The sequence below is a fragment of the Ostrea edulis genome, chromosome 3 (genome assembly GCF_947568905.1).
Source record: "Ostrea edulis chromosome 3, xbOstEdul1.1, whole genome shotgun sequence".
NCBI lineage: Eukaryota > Metazoa > Mollusca > Bivalvia > Ostreida > Ostreidae > Ostrea > Ostrea edulis.
In genome coordinates this window covers 60673025-60687867 of record NC_079166.1, presented here as the reverse complement: position 1 = coordinate 60687867, position 14843 = coordinate 60673025, and the positions used below count along the sequence as shown (strand labels likewise).

The 14843-nt window shown below is 33.9% G+C and overlaps 2 protein-coding genes across 2 annotated transcripts in view; one reads left to right on the top strand and one right to left on the bottom strand.

Annotated features, from left to right (window-relative positions):
* The window catches only part of LOC125676728 (PR domain zinc finger protein 4-like), a 16622-nt gene extending 14874 nt beyond the window's left edge, over positions 1-1748 (top strand). Inside the window, 1 exon segment of the mRNA XM_056158413.1 lies at positions 528-1748. Coding sequence (XP_056014388.1) covers positions 528-952 — 425 coding nt within the window. The 3' untranslated portion in view covers positions 953-1748.
* A 2072-nt stretch (positions 1749-3820) lies between these two features.
* On the bottom strand, positions 3821-14792 carry LOC125673435 (uracil phosphoribosyltransferase homolog). The gene is made up of 7 exons (XM_048910002.2): positions 14595-14792; positions 13605-13647; positions 13074-13143; positions 9700-9762; positions 8282-8443; positions 7223-7321; positions 3821-6123 (listed from the first exon to the last, which is right to left on the bottom strand). The coding sequence occupies exons 1-7, from the start codon at positions 14753-14755 to the stop codon at positions 6017-6019; spliced, it is 705 nt and encodes a 234-aa protein (XP_048765959.2). The 5' UTR covers positions 14756-14792; the 3' UTR covers positions 3821-6016.
* Between the last annotated feature and the right edge of the window lie 51 nt (positions 14793-14843).

The window sequence follows — 14843 nt, the reverse complement described above, 5'->3', positions numbered from 1 at the left end:
TGTAACTTGATAGTAGTGGTGAGTAGTGAATAGTAGTAGAAATTTAAAGTTGAAACGATGCATTAAACCTGTGTACTGAAGGATACCCCCCCCCCCCCCCCCCCCCCCCCCCCCCAATCAAGATTTTGAGGTTTGGGCAAAACTACTCTTGCTAATCAAGAATTTTCAGAGAAGTTGACTATTTCTCTGTTGCTCTGAATAGCTTTCCATACAAAGGAAGCTTCTTTCTGATGTAAGGATGAAATTTTTGTATGAGGATAAATAAATATTGAACTATTGTTATTGACAAAACATTGGTAATTATGTATAAATGTAAATATTCAAGATTACGAGTGGCATTTTTCAGTTGTGAAATATTTTGTGTATTTTATGGGAGTTTTTCTTATCCAATCATTTTCCAATTGTGGAGTATACATGTATGTGTATTTTATTGCAGCAGTTCTTATCCAATCATTTTCCAGTTGTGGAGTATTTTGCATTTTTTTGGGGAGCAGTTCTTAATTATCCAATTATTATTTTTTTTGAAGGTGAAAGAAATTTCCAGTGTGATTTGTGTCATAAATCTTTTCGGCAAAAGGCACATTTAGAATCACACAAGGGAATTCATAAAGTGGAAAAAATCAAGTGCACATTTTGTGAAAGAACATTCAACCGAGAAACAGATAGAAAACTTCACGAGAAAATACACACCAAGACTGGTCTCTTTCAGTGCGAGTCTTGCAAAAAGACCTTCACCAAAAAACAAAACTATAAACGACACACACTCATTCACACCGGGCAGAAGAACTTCCATTGTGACTCGTGTGACAAAGACTACTACACAAAGTATCACCTACAGAGACACAAGGCCAAGTGTCGGGGGTCCGAGAAGTACCCCAGTATGTACCTAGGGATGGAGGGCATGTATCATGAAGAGGGGATACTGGGAGTGACAGACAAGAATGGTTTATGAACCTTATAGTGCTGCAAAGTGTGCAAACTACAGGTACAATTTTACAATGAAATACACGTCATTGAAGGCGTTTTATTTCCTTGTATTTTCTCCGTTATTTGCAATTTTATGCGACCCTTCAGAAGTGACATCCGAGATGACTTGCATGTTACAAAATGGTTGTAAATCACAGTCAAGATGTAGATGTACATGTGAATGAATTACTATGTATTGTCTAATGTCAAAGTTGTTTGATTTTCAGACTGGTTGTACTTGTGTTTGTTTTGCAATTGTGTGATCCTGAGTTATGTCCCTAATCTTGGCAGCTGTGTAAAAATTGGCCCTGAACCCAATGTAGAGGGCAGAATCTGTGGTACATCACTTAAAGCTGTAAGGCCATTTAAAAGTAGGTCAAAATTTGTGGCACTTCACCGAAGTCTGGAAACAGCCATATGTATAAAGGCACTTCTTGCAGCTGGTGATGTTCATATATGAGTGAAAGATTCTTGACGTGTGGGGGTTCGAAGCATCAAATTTTCAAAGGTCATTTGTCAAGGTCAAATTTGCCATAATCAAACATAGCCACACTTGAGAGTACATGCAGTGTTATAGAAACATCTTGTACAATTTAGGTATATATTTGACTGAATATCTACTGTAAATAATTTCATAAGAATCATTTTTATGTACTACTGTAGTATTTTCAATGGAAATTATATTTAATATGTACTAGTATTATTGATATGATTATGTTTGTTGATCTACATTTGTTTTGAAATTAAACAAGAGGCCATTTCTTGGCCCTGCTGTTATTCAACTGTTGCGATTTAAAAGATTTATTCTCATGAAAACTTTTTACCCCATATTATCCCCAGAGAATCACGAAATAACCAAACTTGAATTCACAAAACACGCGAATGCCTCAATACCAGTATGACCAACATGACCTTGCTGTTCTGGAGAAAACTGTGATCTCTTATTGAATAAATTTGAATTTGCGCTACCCGGAGATGCTTGCATATATTTATAGGTTATAGACTCTGTATGGGAAAATATGACAAGCTCGGTCCGTCAGCGACAAAAAACGAGGTCGTCATATTTTCCCATACAAAGTCTATAACCTTTTTATTAGGCCAAGTAAAATTAATTAGTAGATTATCATTCAAATTTCACAGAAAAAATGGGGCGGATGGGAGGATTTTATTTTTCGCCATGGTATTCTTGACCTCGAAAATGCCTTCTCTCATTGAGAAAAGGCTTTATAAATCATGATTACATGTGTATTTGGGTTTCTAAAAGGCAAAGTGAAACAAAGTACGTTTACGATACCAGACTGGACATAAAAATATCCGGATATCGTAATTTTGAAAAATAAAAAAAATCGGGGCGGGGCGATTTTCGAGGGGCGGGCGGGAATGATAATCTACTAATTAATTTTACTTGGCCTTATATACTTTCAATTTCATTTAGAAACTAACAAATAGTTTTATTTTTAAGAATTTCTTTATTGGTTTAACCAAGTAAAATATGAAAAACTTGAAAATTAACAGCGTAGAAATGCGATTGTGACGTAGTGATTGCGAGCCGGAATGTTTCCGGGCATACATCATGTGATATACGCCCGCAAACTTTTAAAGAAAGAAGAGATGAAATTGAAAGTATATAACAAGACTGATTGTGGCCCTATTGTTCTCGCGAAGATTTTTCCTACTTGTATATATCTGCATATACAACTTTGATCCTCTATTCTGGCCCACCCTACCCCCAGGAGCCATAATGTGAACAAACTTGAATTTACAAAATGTCAGGAAGCTTGCATATAAATGCTTTTGCTTTGTGTTGATCACCTTCCCCTTGAAAGGAGCTTAACCCTTCATTTGAATTAATTTCAATCCCCTTTATCCAAGGATAATTTGAGCAAGTTTGACTGAAATTGGTCCAATGGTTTTGGAGAAAAGGGTGATGACTTTATCTTACAACACTCAAACGGACAGATCACTTAAGCCTTCACACAAATAAACTAAATTTGTATTGATGCTTTTCTTTTCAAATGTCTAACTAACGAGCGTCTTTAAATCAGATGGATACTAGTCATTAATCTGCCTTACCTATCCCTCTAGGCAGTATGCTTTACATGTAGATAGCTATGCAGAAAACATTTCAACAAGCATGTTCAGTACATTTATTAAAGATTTTTTGATCTAGGTCAGAATCCAGCACAGGATTTAGGTCAGAATCCACATGATTTAGGTCAGAATCCAGTACAGGATCTACGTCAGAATCCAGTACAGGATTTAGGTCAGAATCCAGCACAGGATTTAGGTCAGAATCCAGCACAGGATTTAGGTCAAAATCCACAGGATTTAGATCAGAATCCAGTACAGGATTTAGGTTAGAATCCACATGATTTAGGTCAGAATCCAGTACAGGATCTAGGTCAGAATCCAATACAGGATTTAGGTCAGAATCCACATGACTTAGGTCAGAATCTAGTACAGGATCTAGGTCAGAATCCAGTACAGGATTTAGGTCAGAATCCAGTACAGGATCTAAGTCAGAATCCAGTACAGGATCTAGGTCAGAATCCAGCACAGGATTTACGTCAGAATCCAGTACAGGATTTAGGTCAGAATCCAGTACAGGAGTTAGGTCGGAATCCAGTACAGGATCTAATACAGGAATCCAGGACAGGATTTCTGTCGGAATCCCGACATGACCCAATTTTTTTTTTTTTAATTTTATCAACTGACTTTGTTTATAATATGACATTGAACTAGGGTTATATAAATTCTCAGGGTATAAACAATACTGATTCAGTGCAAATTTGATGCACTGCACTGTCCTGTCTACAATATCTAAGATCCTCCATGGAAAGAGAAAACTTGTAAATCATGGATACCATTTATTTAATGTCTTGATATCTCGCAAAAAGACAAATATTGACAGAATTGCTGGACTTCTGATTTAAAACAGAGGAATTTGTACTGTATATCTATGTGAACGGAACTCTAAGGCAGTTTTCAATATCAGTGTATATATAAACAAAATACTTCGTTACAATAGTTACCATAGTAATGGACAAAACATTGACGGGATGTCACATTGCACAATAGTGTTTTGATCTTACTTTGTTAATGGGATCTTAATTCAACAAAAATCTGAGTTCATGAACATAAAGCGACCATGAATAACGATGATAGCACTGTAAAGATGTGTATGTAAAACCCGATTAACAGTGTATGAGTTAACCATGTTGAGGACTGTGACTCTGAAAATCTAATGCCATACATGTTACAAAAAAATATACAGTATAATAAATGTTACACAGACAAAAAAAAATTTAATAAAAAAATCCGAAAACATTGCATTCATACAGAAGCTCTGTAGCCAAAATGACAAACATCACTGTCTCGTCTGAACAAAATGGTTGTTTCTTTACCATCTACTGATTAAGAGATTCTACATCATCATATAATAATATACATGTTACATTATAAACAGATAAAATGAACTGCAAAAGAAATGTCACACTTCAAACATGCTGGAAAAATCCAAGTAGATAAAATTTGATCAATAATAGAGTTTTGTAGATTCTGCTTGAATCCCATTTAACATAAAAGTTTTTGATATTATTAATATGAATTGTGTGACGTCATTTCATTTGCGGATCAGTATATTATAAATTCTATTATCTTTTTTTACATTTTCATTTTGCAATTGAACTACACTGTAACAGTGACACATACTTGTAACAATAAAATAGCATCAACATTTGACCTTTCTATTTGATTTTCATTACAATTGTACTAACATTAAGTACTACAATCACCACCTGCTTGTACAGGTACACTATACAGTTGTAACAGCTCCAATTTTGTACTGAAGAACTTTTTATAATTTCATATACTGTATACATATTAATCAAAATATACTGTTTTATGCCCTACTCAATTTAAACCAAAAAAAATAAATAAAAAATACTGAAAGTTCACACTACCTGATTATAATGAAAAATATTTCCCACCTTCAGCTTTATCAAACATTTACAACCCTTTCCACCTTCATGGATGCGACATCAATTTTAAGGAACATCTTGATGTCACAGTCTGTACGTTCCTGAATTTTGACACCAAAAGCCTCGTTTCTCCACATTTGATGCGGATACAGTGCAACGCAAGAAACATTATACCATGACGTGAAATCGATTACTGTATTTCTCGAGTATTTTTATGTCCAATTCAAAAGCGTATTACAGTGCAACACAATCATACAGTACTTCACTTGTATCAAATTTTTTATAAGCACACTGATATATTAATCATAACATGATATATATTTCATATCATCTCTACATCAGTACTCGGTCACTTTATATCAGACCTCAAGCCTGACAGCTCTCAGGTCGATATAAAATGGCCTCCAATTTGATAGGGCAGTGATGTGAAAATGCCAGGTAATAATGTATATATAATACTGGGGATATGAAATGATAACGACTATTACCTATACCGCAGGATCGTGAATCGTCGTCTACTGGTTGACATACAAGATGAAACTGAAGGTAAAATATTAATACTTAATTTGGAGTGTATCTCTCTCACAATTGATCCACAATTGATTTTTCTGCATGTTTTGCAGAAGAACACATATTTTGTCATTAAAAAAATTACAGTACCTTTCACTAACTTAATTCACAATGTCTTGCACCATTGACTTCTTAATTCACACTGTCTTGCACCATTGACTTCTTAATTCACACTGTCTTGCACCATTGACTTGCATGTATTAGAGTTTTACATTTATTAATTCCATATGCATCTATGGATTTTGAATATTCAGAACATAATATACCACACAGTAGAAATGACAAAAATCATTCTCATATTAAATTCCTGAGACTTTATCAAGATTCATCAGCAACTTGTGAAAAACTCCCACATGAAAAATAGGAAAAAAAAAGGCAATGAATTCAAAGCAGGCGTGTTAAAAAGCCGCTCTTAGGTGTGTTTTCACTTTTCTCACCAAAAATTGATGACATTTGTTGTCAACATTTTCAGAGAAAATTGAACAAAACTCCAACAACCATTATTCAGTACCAAAGTACTTCTGTCCAAAGTGGTTCGGGGCCACAGGATGAACTTCTGAGGTCAGAATGGTCACGTCTGGGTATTTGTTTTGGACTAAGCGAACAGCTGGAAGTTGAAAAACAAAATTATGATACAGGTGTCTGATTATTACACGATTATCTACAGCTATATACATATAATAATCACAACAAATATAATATTATCTGAATAACAACCTAGTCTATGAAGAAATCTCAATTTAATGAATATTGAATCCACGAAAACTCAATCTCCACCAAATTTAACGATTCTACAGTATACAATGACTATAAAATATTGCCTTCATGCTGTAGTTTTAATTATTCTGACCCTGTGTGGTTGTGATGAGAATTGACTGTTCTGACCCTGTGTGGTTGTGATGAGAATTGATTGTACTTACCCTGTGTGGTTGTGATGAGAATTGACTGTTCTTACCCTGTGTGGTTGTGATGAGAATTGACATTGTTCTTATCCTGTGGGGTTATGAGAGAGAATTGACATTGTTCTTATCCTGTGTGGTTGTGATGAGAATTAACACTTACCCTGTGTGGTTGTGATGAGAATTGACTGTTCTTATCCTGTGTGGTTGTGATGAGAATTGACTGTTCTTACCCTGTGTGGTTGTGAGAGAGAATTGATTGTTCTTACCCTGTGTGGTTGTGAGAGAGAATTGACTGTTCTTACCCTGTGTGGTTTGAGAGAGAATTGACTGTCCTTAACCTGTGTGGTTGTGAGAGAGAATTGACTGTTCTTACCCTGTGTGGTTGTGAGAGAGAATTGACTGTTCTTACCCTGTGTGGTTGTGATGAGAATTGACTGTTCTTTCCCTATGAGTTTGTGAGAGAGAATTGACTGTTCTTATCCTGTGTGGTTGTGATGAGAATTGACTGTTCTTTCCCTATGAGTTTGTGAGAGAAATTTGACTGTTCTTTCCTTGTGGGGTTGTGATGAGAATTGACTGTTCTTTCCCTATGAGTTTGTGAGAGAAATTTGACTGTTCTTTCCTTGTGGGGTTGCGATGAGAATTGACTGTTCTTACCCTGTGTGGTTGTGATGGGAATTTACATTGTTCTTTTCCTGTGTGGTTGTGATGGGAATTTACATTGTTCTTTCCCTGTGTGGTTGTGATGGGAATTTACATTGTTCTTTCCCTGTGAGTTTATGAGAGAGAAATGAATGTACTTACCCTGTGGGGTTGTGAAGAGAGTCAGCAATATGATGTTTTCCTCTGGGACCTTGTGCTCAGTTAGGATTGTGCAGGCTTTTACAATAGTGTTTCCTGTACCTGATAACATACACAAATAAGATGTCAGGCTGATCAATAGATGGGTAATAACTCAAAAGATTAGTAAAAAATTGACAGATTTAGGAACAAGGACAATAGTTTTAATTTGCTTTTTTAAATACATGTCACCAGTTTGTTAATTCTGTAAAAAAAAAAATTGAGTCAGCGCTGTATGTGATGCAAAGTGAAGCGTAAGTTTCACAGCAAAGACAGGTGGTCCTATGATTGTTTGATGGCAGGAAAGTAAAAGTAGGTCACTGAAAACTACATGTATTTTAGAAAATGTGCAGTTCATTTTTCTCTTTGCTTATACACAGTGTATCTTTCAAATGATGAATAATTATTTTAGGTCAAGGAAAATTGACACCTGTTGTTTTCAATGCTTCTTTAAAGCAATAATAAAAGTCCTTTTCTTGAAATTCTTTAAAAGAAGTAAAATGAGTCCAAATGACTTGTACAAACCATTTCCTGTAAAATAATTATAATTTTGTGCGTTTATCTGCATTTATTTCCAAGCTTATAAAACAATTATAATCTTACATCCCCTGAATTTTTGCTTCCTGGACTTGCTATATAAGTTGGCTCCTAGTGTAACTTTTGACAAACAAGCTGATGAATATAATTCTTTAATCTCTTTTTTTATGATTTTTAAAAGGAATAAGACGATTAGGAATGAGAAAGAAAATATACAAATGATCTATACTGTCTCTTTAAACATCAATGAAATATGCACTCAAAACTCTAGTCCAAGAACTGTTTAAACTATTGAATGTAAAAATATTGTGATTTCATCATAACTCCGAAAAATGTGTGACCTTTCTGTGTAATCATGGTAGCTACCCCCCAAAACACTTTTGACATTCGTCTCCTTGGAGATTTAACTCCGAGATAGACAATCCAACATATCCTGCAAACCATCCGTATACTCCATACAATGACTATAATGGCTTCTAAACTTACTCATAATGGGGTACATCAGCAGAACCTTGCGGTCTGATATATCTGGAGGAAGTTTGGCGTACACAATTTTGGCTTCGTGCGTGTCTTCATCACTCTGAATCAAGATTTTCCCGATACGTATCGACCTACAACAATCTCGGAGTCCTTGTTCCATGGCTTCTCCTGTCCAAAACAAAACCAGGAAAAATCTGATGCAGCATTTATTACATTATCTATATTTACTGATTAATAAACATATAAGTTCGTTTACAGTATTGGAATGATTACATTAATATAAAACATCTTGAATTGTAAAGCTTATTTGAGACACCTTTAATTCCCAATCTCCAATGGTAAAACTGTTTGCATTAAGTATTTGTAAGTGATGAACACTTTCATTATCGATTACATGATACATGATGATGAATGTGCAATTTCAATGACAAATGTTATTACAGTTAATGAGAAAACAGTATTTGCAAAGTTTTCTTAAACATGTTTAAAAGTTATTTTTAACTGCAAATTTTAGTATCTGATAATATTAAACATTCATACACACATTCACACGCATACCATAGTATAATTATCATATCTTAACAAGGTTGACAGAAACGATATAAAGAGTGGAAAGACATTAATCAAAAATATCTTCCATACAGCCCAGATCATACTGAATTTTTTTAAATTGCAGTTTTTAAAAAAAATATACAATGGTCAGTTTTATATTTCATCCTATAATATATTGTAATACAGTTTTATATTTCATCCTATGATATATTGTAATACAGTTTTATATTTCATCCTATAATATATTGTAATACAGTTTTATATTTCATCCTATGATATATTGTAATACACTCTCAAAAGATGGTAATCTGTTTTGTTTGCAACATGTTTTGTTAGGTATATAAAATTATGAAATTTATCACTTTGTTTGAATTTTGTAATGGACAATTGCCAAAACTAATATCAAATACATTGAAACCAATTCTGTTTGTTGTTTTCTCATAAATATGTAAGCTTAGTTGGTTCCCACAAAGTTCCTCCCTTGTTACAAAACACAAAAATATGTTCAAAGTTTTCAGAGCAGTGTCCACAAAAAGAGCAAATATCATTATCCACAACTTTGATTTTTTTCAAGTAACTTTTAACAGGTATAATTCTGGTATCAAGTTAGAAGTTAATTGGCTTACAGGACTATAGCTGCAGAATTGTAGCTTTCTGAGAAAAAAATGGACAGACCCAGACCCCCCCCCCCCCCCCTTGAGAGTTACAGTTCTGTAGCTAACAAGAATACTGCTCAAACTCCTTAATTATATATATTCAGTGTTGTGCCTGTAGTTAATTCACAACATTATTTAATGAACTGAAATAAAAATTATCTAATTAAGGGTTTTACTGTTAAAACAGGAATTCCTGTAGCGTAAATGTTGACTCACCACTTCTCATGATGCTGACTCCGCAGTTCCCCTTCTCGTACCTAAGTCCCGTGTAAATCTGACCTGTAATACAATCCACATCTCTTGTTACTCCTCAAAATTTACTTCTAAATTCAATTCCTAAAGTCAAAACTTGGATGAGTAATTATAGTCTCAGAATCATTTACATATGTTACTAGTTTTTCAAAATGCACAAATGTTCCAAAATCCAGATTGGATGTCTAAATTTTAGAAGTTTGTCAGATTATCAGGTCCCAAATTTAATTTATTCTAAGGCATTAATAAAATAGGCTCCTATACCATATGGTACAGTTACAGTATAAAACTCGAGATAAACTGCCACCTTTTGTTCTTTTGAATTTATGGTGTTATAACGGATTTGGCGATGAATTGAATTTCTGCCATCTTGGGGAGAAAGAGTTACTTTTCTCTTTTCTTGTATATGTAAGAGTTATCTTTCCTTTAATGTACAAACTAAATGTAACAAGTGTTTGTGAAACTCTGGGACCAGTGTACATGTTATTGTTATGAAAACATCACCCACTCACCCCCTAAAATGTTTATTTAACAGTTAAATGAAGATTTGAAACAATAGGTAGTTCTTGATAAACTAAAGAATTTGAACAGAAATAGAAAACACTTCCCCCATCATACTATCTATGGCTTCAACAAAACATTTTGGAATTTCTATGATATTGTTGAGGACAACAACAAGACCACAGCAAGATGTAAAGACTGCAATGCTGTTGTCAGTGCCAAAGTAATACGGCCACGAAACAGTTTTTAATTTTTACAATAAAATTTTACATCTTCCCCTATTTAATTGAGTCATTTACATTATTTATTTAATATTATGACTTGCAAGTATATTATAAACTGATAGTGCATGTTATGAATTACAGTATTTACCATAATGGCCACTGAAACATTTAAAATAACCAACAACACAGACTATAATAACCAAACAATTTTCAATCAACCAGTATTGACCGGTTTTAACCAGTATTGACCACTGGCCCGGTCAATACTCATATTGACCACTTTTTTGCCACCTCTGACACCGCATGGCTGTTTCCTGGTAGGTGAGCCGTCATTAACTGGATGAAGATCAACGAGTATTTCACCCTTTACAGCCAAAATATCACCCACTGTCCTCCCTTTCATTGACTTTTCCCATAAAAGAGTAAATTAAAATAATTGGAAATTTCCTGTTGTGTACATTTTGGAAGGTTTCCGTGCTATGTAATGATTTGCTTTATATCTTCTTAGAAATTCAACAGATGAAACATCTTTCGTTGCGAAGATATAGCTAAACTGATATATTTTTCGATGAGGTAAAAACAACAGGACTACATGCAGTTCATATTAATTATCTTGTTAATTTACTACTGGGTACCTTTTTCCCAGGCGTACGCCGCAGATCAATAACAGGGATCGAAATTAACTTTTTTCATTATTAGCAAATTTTATCTAGTGGATTATTTTCCAACTAGCGGAATTGAGCTTTTACTAGCATTTTTCAATCGATTGCTGTTTACAGGAATTTAAGAAAGTACAGAAGGACACCGTGTGAAACGGTGACACTAACACTGTCATGTGTTTCATGTAGACACGGACAAGATCAACATGCTTGCTATTTAAATTAGACGTCACTGAGACGCCCGAAGTGTGCTTGAAGTAGGCCATCTTCAACATCACTGACTGAGATGACCTTGGCCTTAGTTATTTATTCGATCCACGATTACTTTTTCGAATACTTGTATATTCATTCTGTAAAGCGTTTCTATGCACACGACAAAATTATTGTAAACACCAAAGTACAGCCAATAAACCGAGGAAATCCGGGAAAAAAATCGGGATTTTTTTTCACTCGCAAAAAGTTGCCATCACTTGTGATTTTTTACTCGCAATTCAATTTTCAACTCGCATTTAGCGAGTATTTCCCCGTAATTTCGTTGCCTGCAATAATGACCAATTTCCCACATCACTGATCACGTGCACCCATGGCGGTTTATCGAGATAATTATCATTTTCATATATATACGTTTGTAATAAAAATACTGTGGCAAATGGCAATAGCAAAATCAGCGTTTTAACGAGAATTTTATGTAATAGGAAAAACATTTTTTGGAAAATGCGGTCTTATAATGAAAATGATGTTGATGAATTAAGCGGCAATAATTCGAGAATTAACTGTATATAATTCATATTGATATCAAAAATTTCTTTTACATTGCCTTCATTACAAATGTTGTTTTCTCATTTGTATTAACATCACTTGAATGTATGGAGCGCCAAATTAACATAAACTCAAATAATTGAAGATATCTTCTATTATTTGAAGATATCATCAATTCAATTATTGCTCTCTTTAATTTAATTAATGCGCGCATTAAATCAATTATTGCTCTCATCAAATGAATTAATGCGCACTTCAATTCAATTATTGCTCTCATCAATTCAATTCATGTGCGCATTAATTCAAATAATGAGAGCAATAATAGATTTGATGCGCGCATTAATTCAATTATTGCTCTCTTCAATTCAATTGATGCGGGCATTAATTCAAATAATGAGAGCAATAATAGATTTGATGCGCGCATTAATTCAATTATTGCTCTCTTCAATTCATTTGATGAGAGCATCAATTTAGTAGAAATATTGCTCGCAATAATTAAATTAGAGTTCAGTATAAATAATTTGATGATCTCTTTAATTCAATTGAAGATATCTTTAAATCATTTACAATGCTTTTGTATAAGGAATTAATGCGCGCATCAATTCTTTTAAAGAGAGCACCAATTCAATTAAAGATATCATTAATTCAATTGTGGATATGTTGAATTGAAGATATCTTTAATTATATAGTTGCTCTTTCTAAAAGAATTATTGCTCTCTTCAAATGAATTAAAGATATCATTAATTCAATTGAAGAGAGCAATAATTGAATTAATGCGCACATGAAATCAATTATTGCTCTCATCAACTGAATTAATGCGCGCATCAATTCAGCTGAAGAATTAATGATATCATCAATTCAATTAATGCGCGCAATAATTCAGAATTGAAGATATCATTAATTATTTGAAGAGATCTTTAATTCAATTGTTGCGCGCATCAAATGAATTGATGATATCTTCAAATAATTGAAGATATCTTCAATTATTTGAGTTAATGTTAATTTGGCGCTACATATGAATGTCACCTATATTTCTATAGACAGTGAAAAGTAAAACTATTGACAGCAATATAGAGTTCAAACTTCTGAGAGATTTGTATATGATTTATTTTGACTATTTACTTGATATTTACCAGTAGGAGCGACGACTTGGATGGGTACGTACTGTGAGAATAATAACTTGATTTGAACTTACCAGTAGGAGTGGTAACTTCGCTTAATCGATATGGAAGCTGATTCAGGCCCTCCTCTACAACAAGACGAATCTACAAAGATGCAGGATACACATTTTATTAAGTTTACATCCCTGCTTGTCTACAAGATATCGTTCAAAGTTGTGGATAGATTTTTATAGTAATAGTTTGCCAAATGTTAGGGCTAGCTTATAGCCTTTCGTTACAGAAGAATTAATAATTCAAATTTAAAAGTTGTTATTTCAATAGGAATGTGACACTGGCATAGTCTGTTTGTCTGACGCCGATTAAATGTGATCTCATCATCACCTGGTCTCTATAACTTCTCGTTTCTAATTCTGTTCAGAAAAATCATGTCCAGCAGTAGTTACTGTGGTAAAATTCTCAATAGACATGCACATTGTGAGACTGAAGGCAATAAAATCTGTATTTAGAAAGAAGTGTTCCAGTAGTTTATTTAAGATGAGAATGAACTTAGCAACTGGTTCCTCTCCCACGTAAGTTTTCTGTATTTTCCTCCATTTTGTTCTTACCAATCGATCTGCATAAAATATAAAATCCCCTCTTGACGTTGACCTAAAAATAGAAAATTATCAAAGGTTTGAATGCTAAATCAATTGATACATATACTTGTATCTTACACGCACTGCAACTGTCACAAAATAATATGCATCGACTTTGTAACAGGAAGGAAGAACCAGACTAGGGTTTAAACCTGTACCCTATGTAATGAATCTTGGATCAGGTGCTCTACTATTCCCTGAATTTTGGGTCAGGTGCTCTATTACCCTATGAATCTTGGGTCAGGTGCTCTGCTATATCCCCTGAGTTTTGGGTCATGAGCTCTACTAACTGAACTATCTGGTTACTGGTGATCAGACCCATCTAATGTCACATTTTCCCCTACTTTAAAAAAGATGATCAGCCACAATATATTCTATCAATGGGTATACAAATGAGTTTAACAAAAATAACATTTAGTGAAATGTCGACAATATTATCCGACACGTTAACATAATCATCTGACAAGTTGACAAAACGATATTGCAAGTTGACAATATGATCTGATAAGTTGACATAATCATCTTCAAGTTGGTAGGGTTAGGCTTGTTGATCAGGCCAGATCATTTAAATATGTCGACTTGTCAGAACATTATGTCACTTCTGATCATTTAAGACATGAAAGCATTTTTATCATTATTTTTTATTATCCAACAAGTGGATAAAATAATGAGACAAATCTGACAAATCGACATAAATAAATCACAAGTCCAAGATATTACATGTAATTAAGCCTAGTGACAGAAATACGCCACCATAGTATCCATGTAAAATAAAATACATTCTAACACAATTTACAGGACACAGTGATCTGTCAACGCACTCTGAATACCACATTTAATGAATATCCTTGACACTTTCTTTCTCTCTTATGTTATTTACTAATTACTTTTCGTGAAAGTTTTTACCACGGGTTTGTAAACAAAGAAATTTCTGCTGATTGCGTGAGTTAATTGACTTACTTGTCACGTAAAACGGTTTGGAGTTCCCGAACATTATCAGTTATTCTCAGTTTTTTAAACCTTGGTCCGAAGTCAGTATCTTCAAAATTGTTGTGGTTAACGTGAGAGTTTTGAAGTAAATCAGGTTCCATCTCTTCGTGCTCTGTACGCGTGTGAGGCATGAGGTTCCCGGTAAAATAGCATATGTAAATTAAGTCGTTCCTAAATATTAATGAAAGAAACTTGTTTATATGTACGGCCTATCTAAAT

Bases quoted from the DNA above. Each gene is read 5' to 3' on its own strand.
- LOC125673435 (XM_048910002.2), bottom strand. From the start codon at position 14,755: ATGCCTCACACGCGTACAGAGCACGAAGAGATGGAACCTGATTTACTT. The intron at 8,444-9,699 runs GTGAGTCAACAT...TGTTTTGGACAG, and splicing joins AGTCAGCATCATGAGAAGTG to GAGAAGCCATGGAACAAGGA. The intron at 7,322-8,281 runs GTAAGTTTAGAA...GTATGTTATCAG, and splicing joins GCTGATGTACCCCATTATGA to GTACAGGAAACACTATTGTA.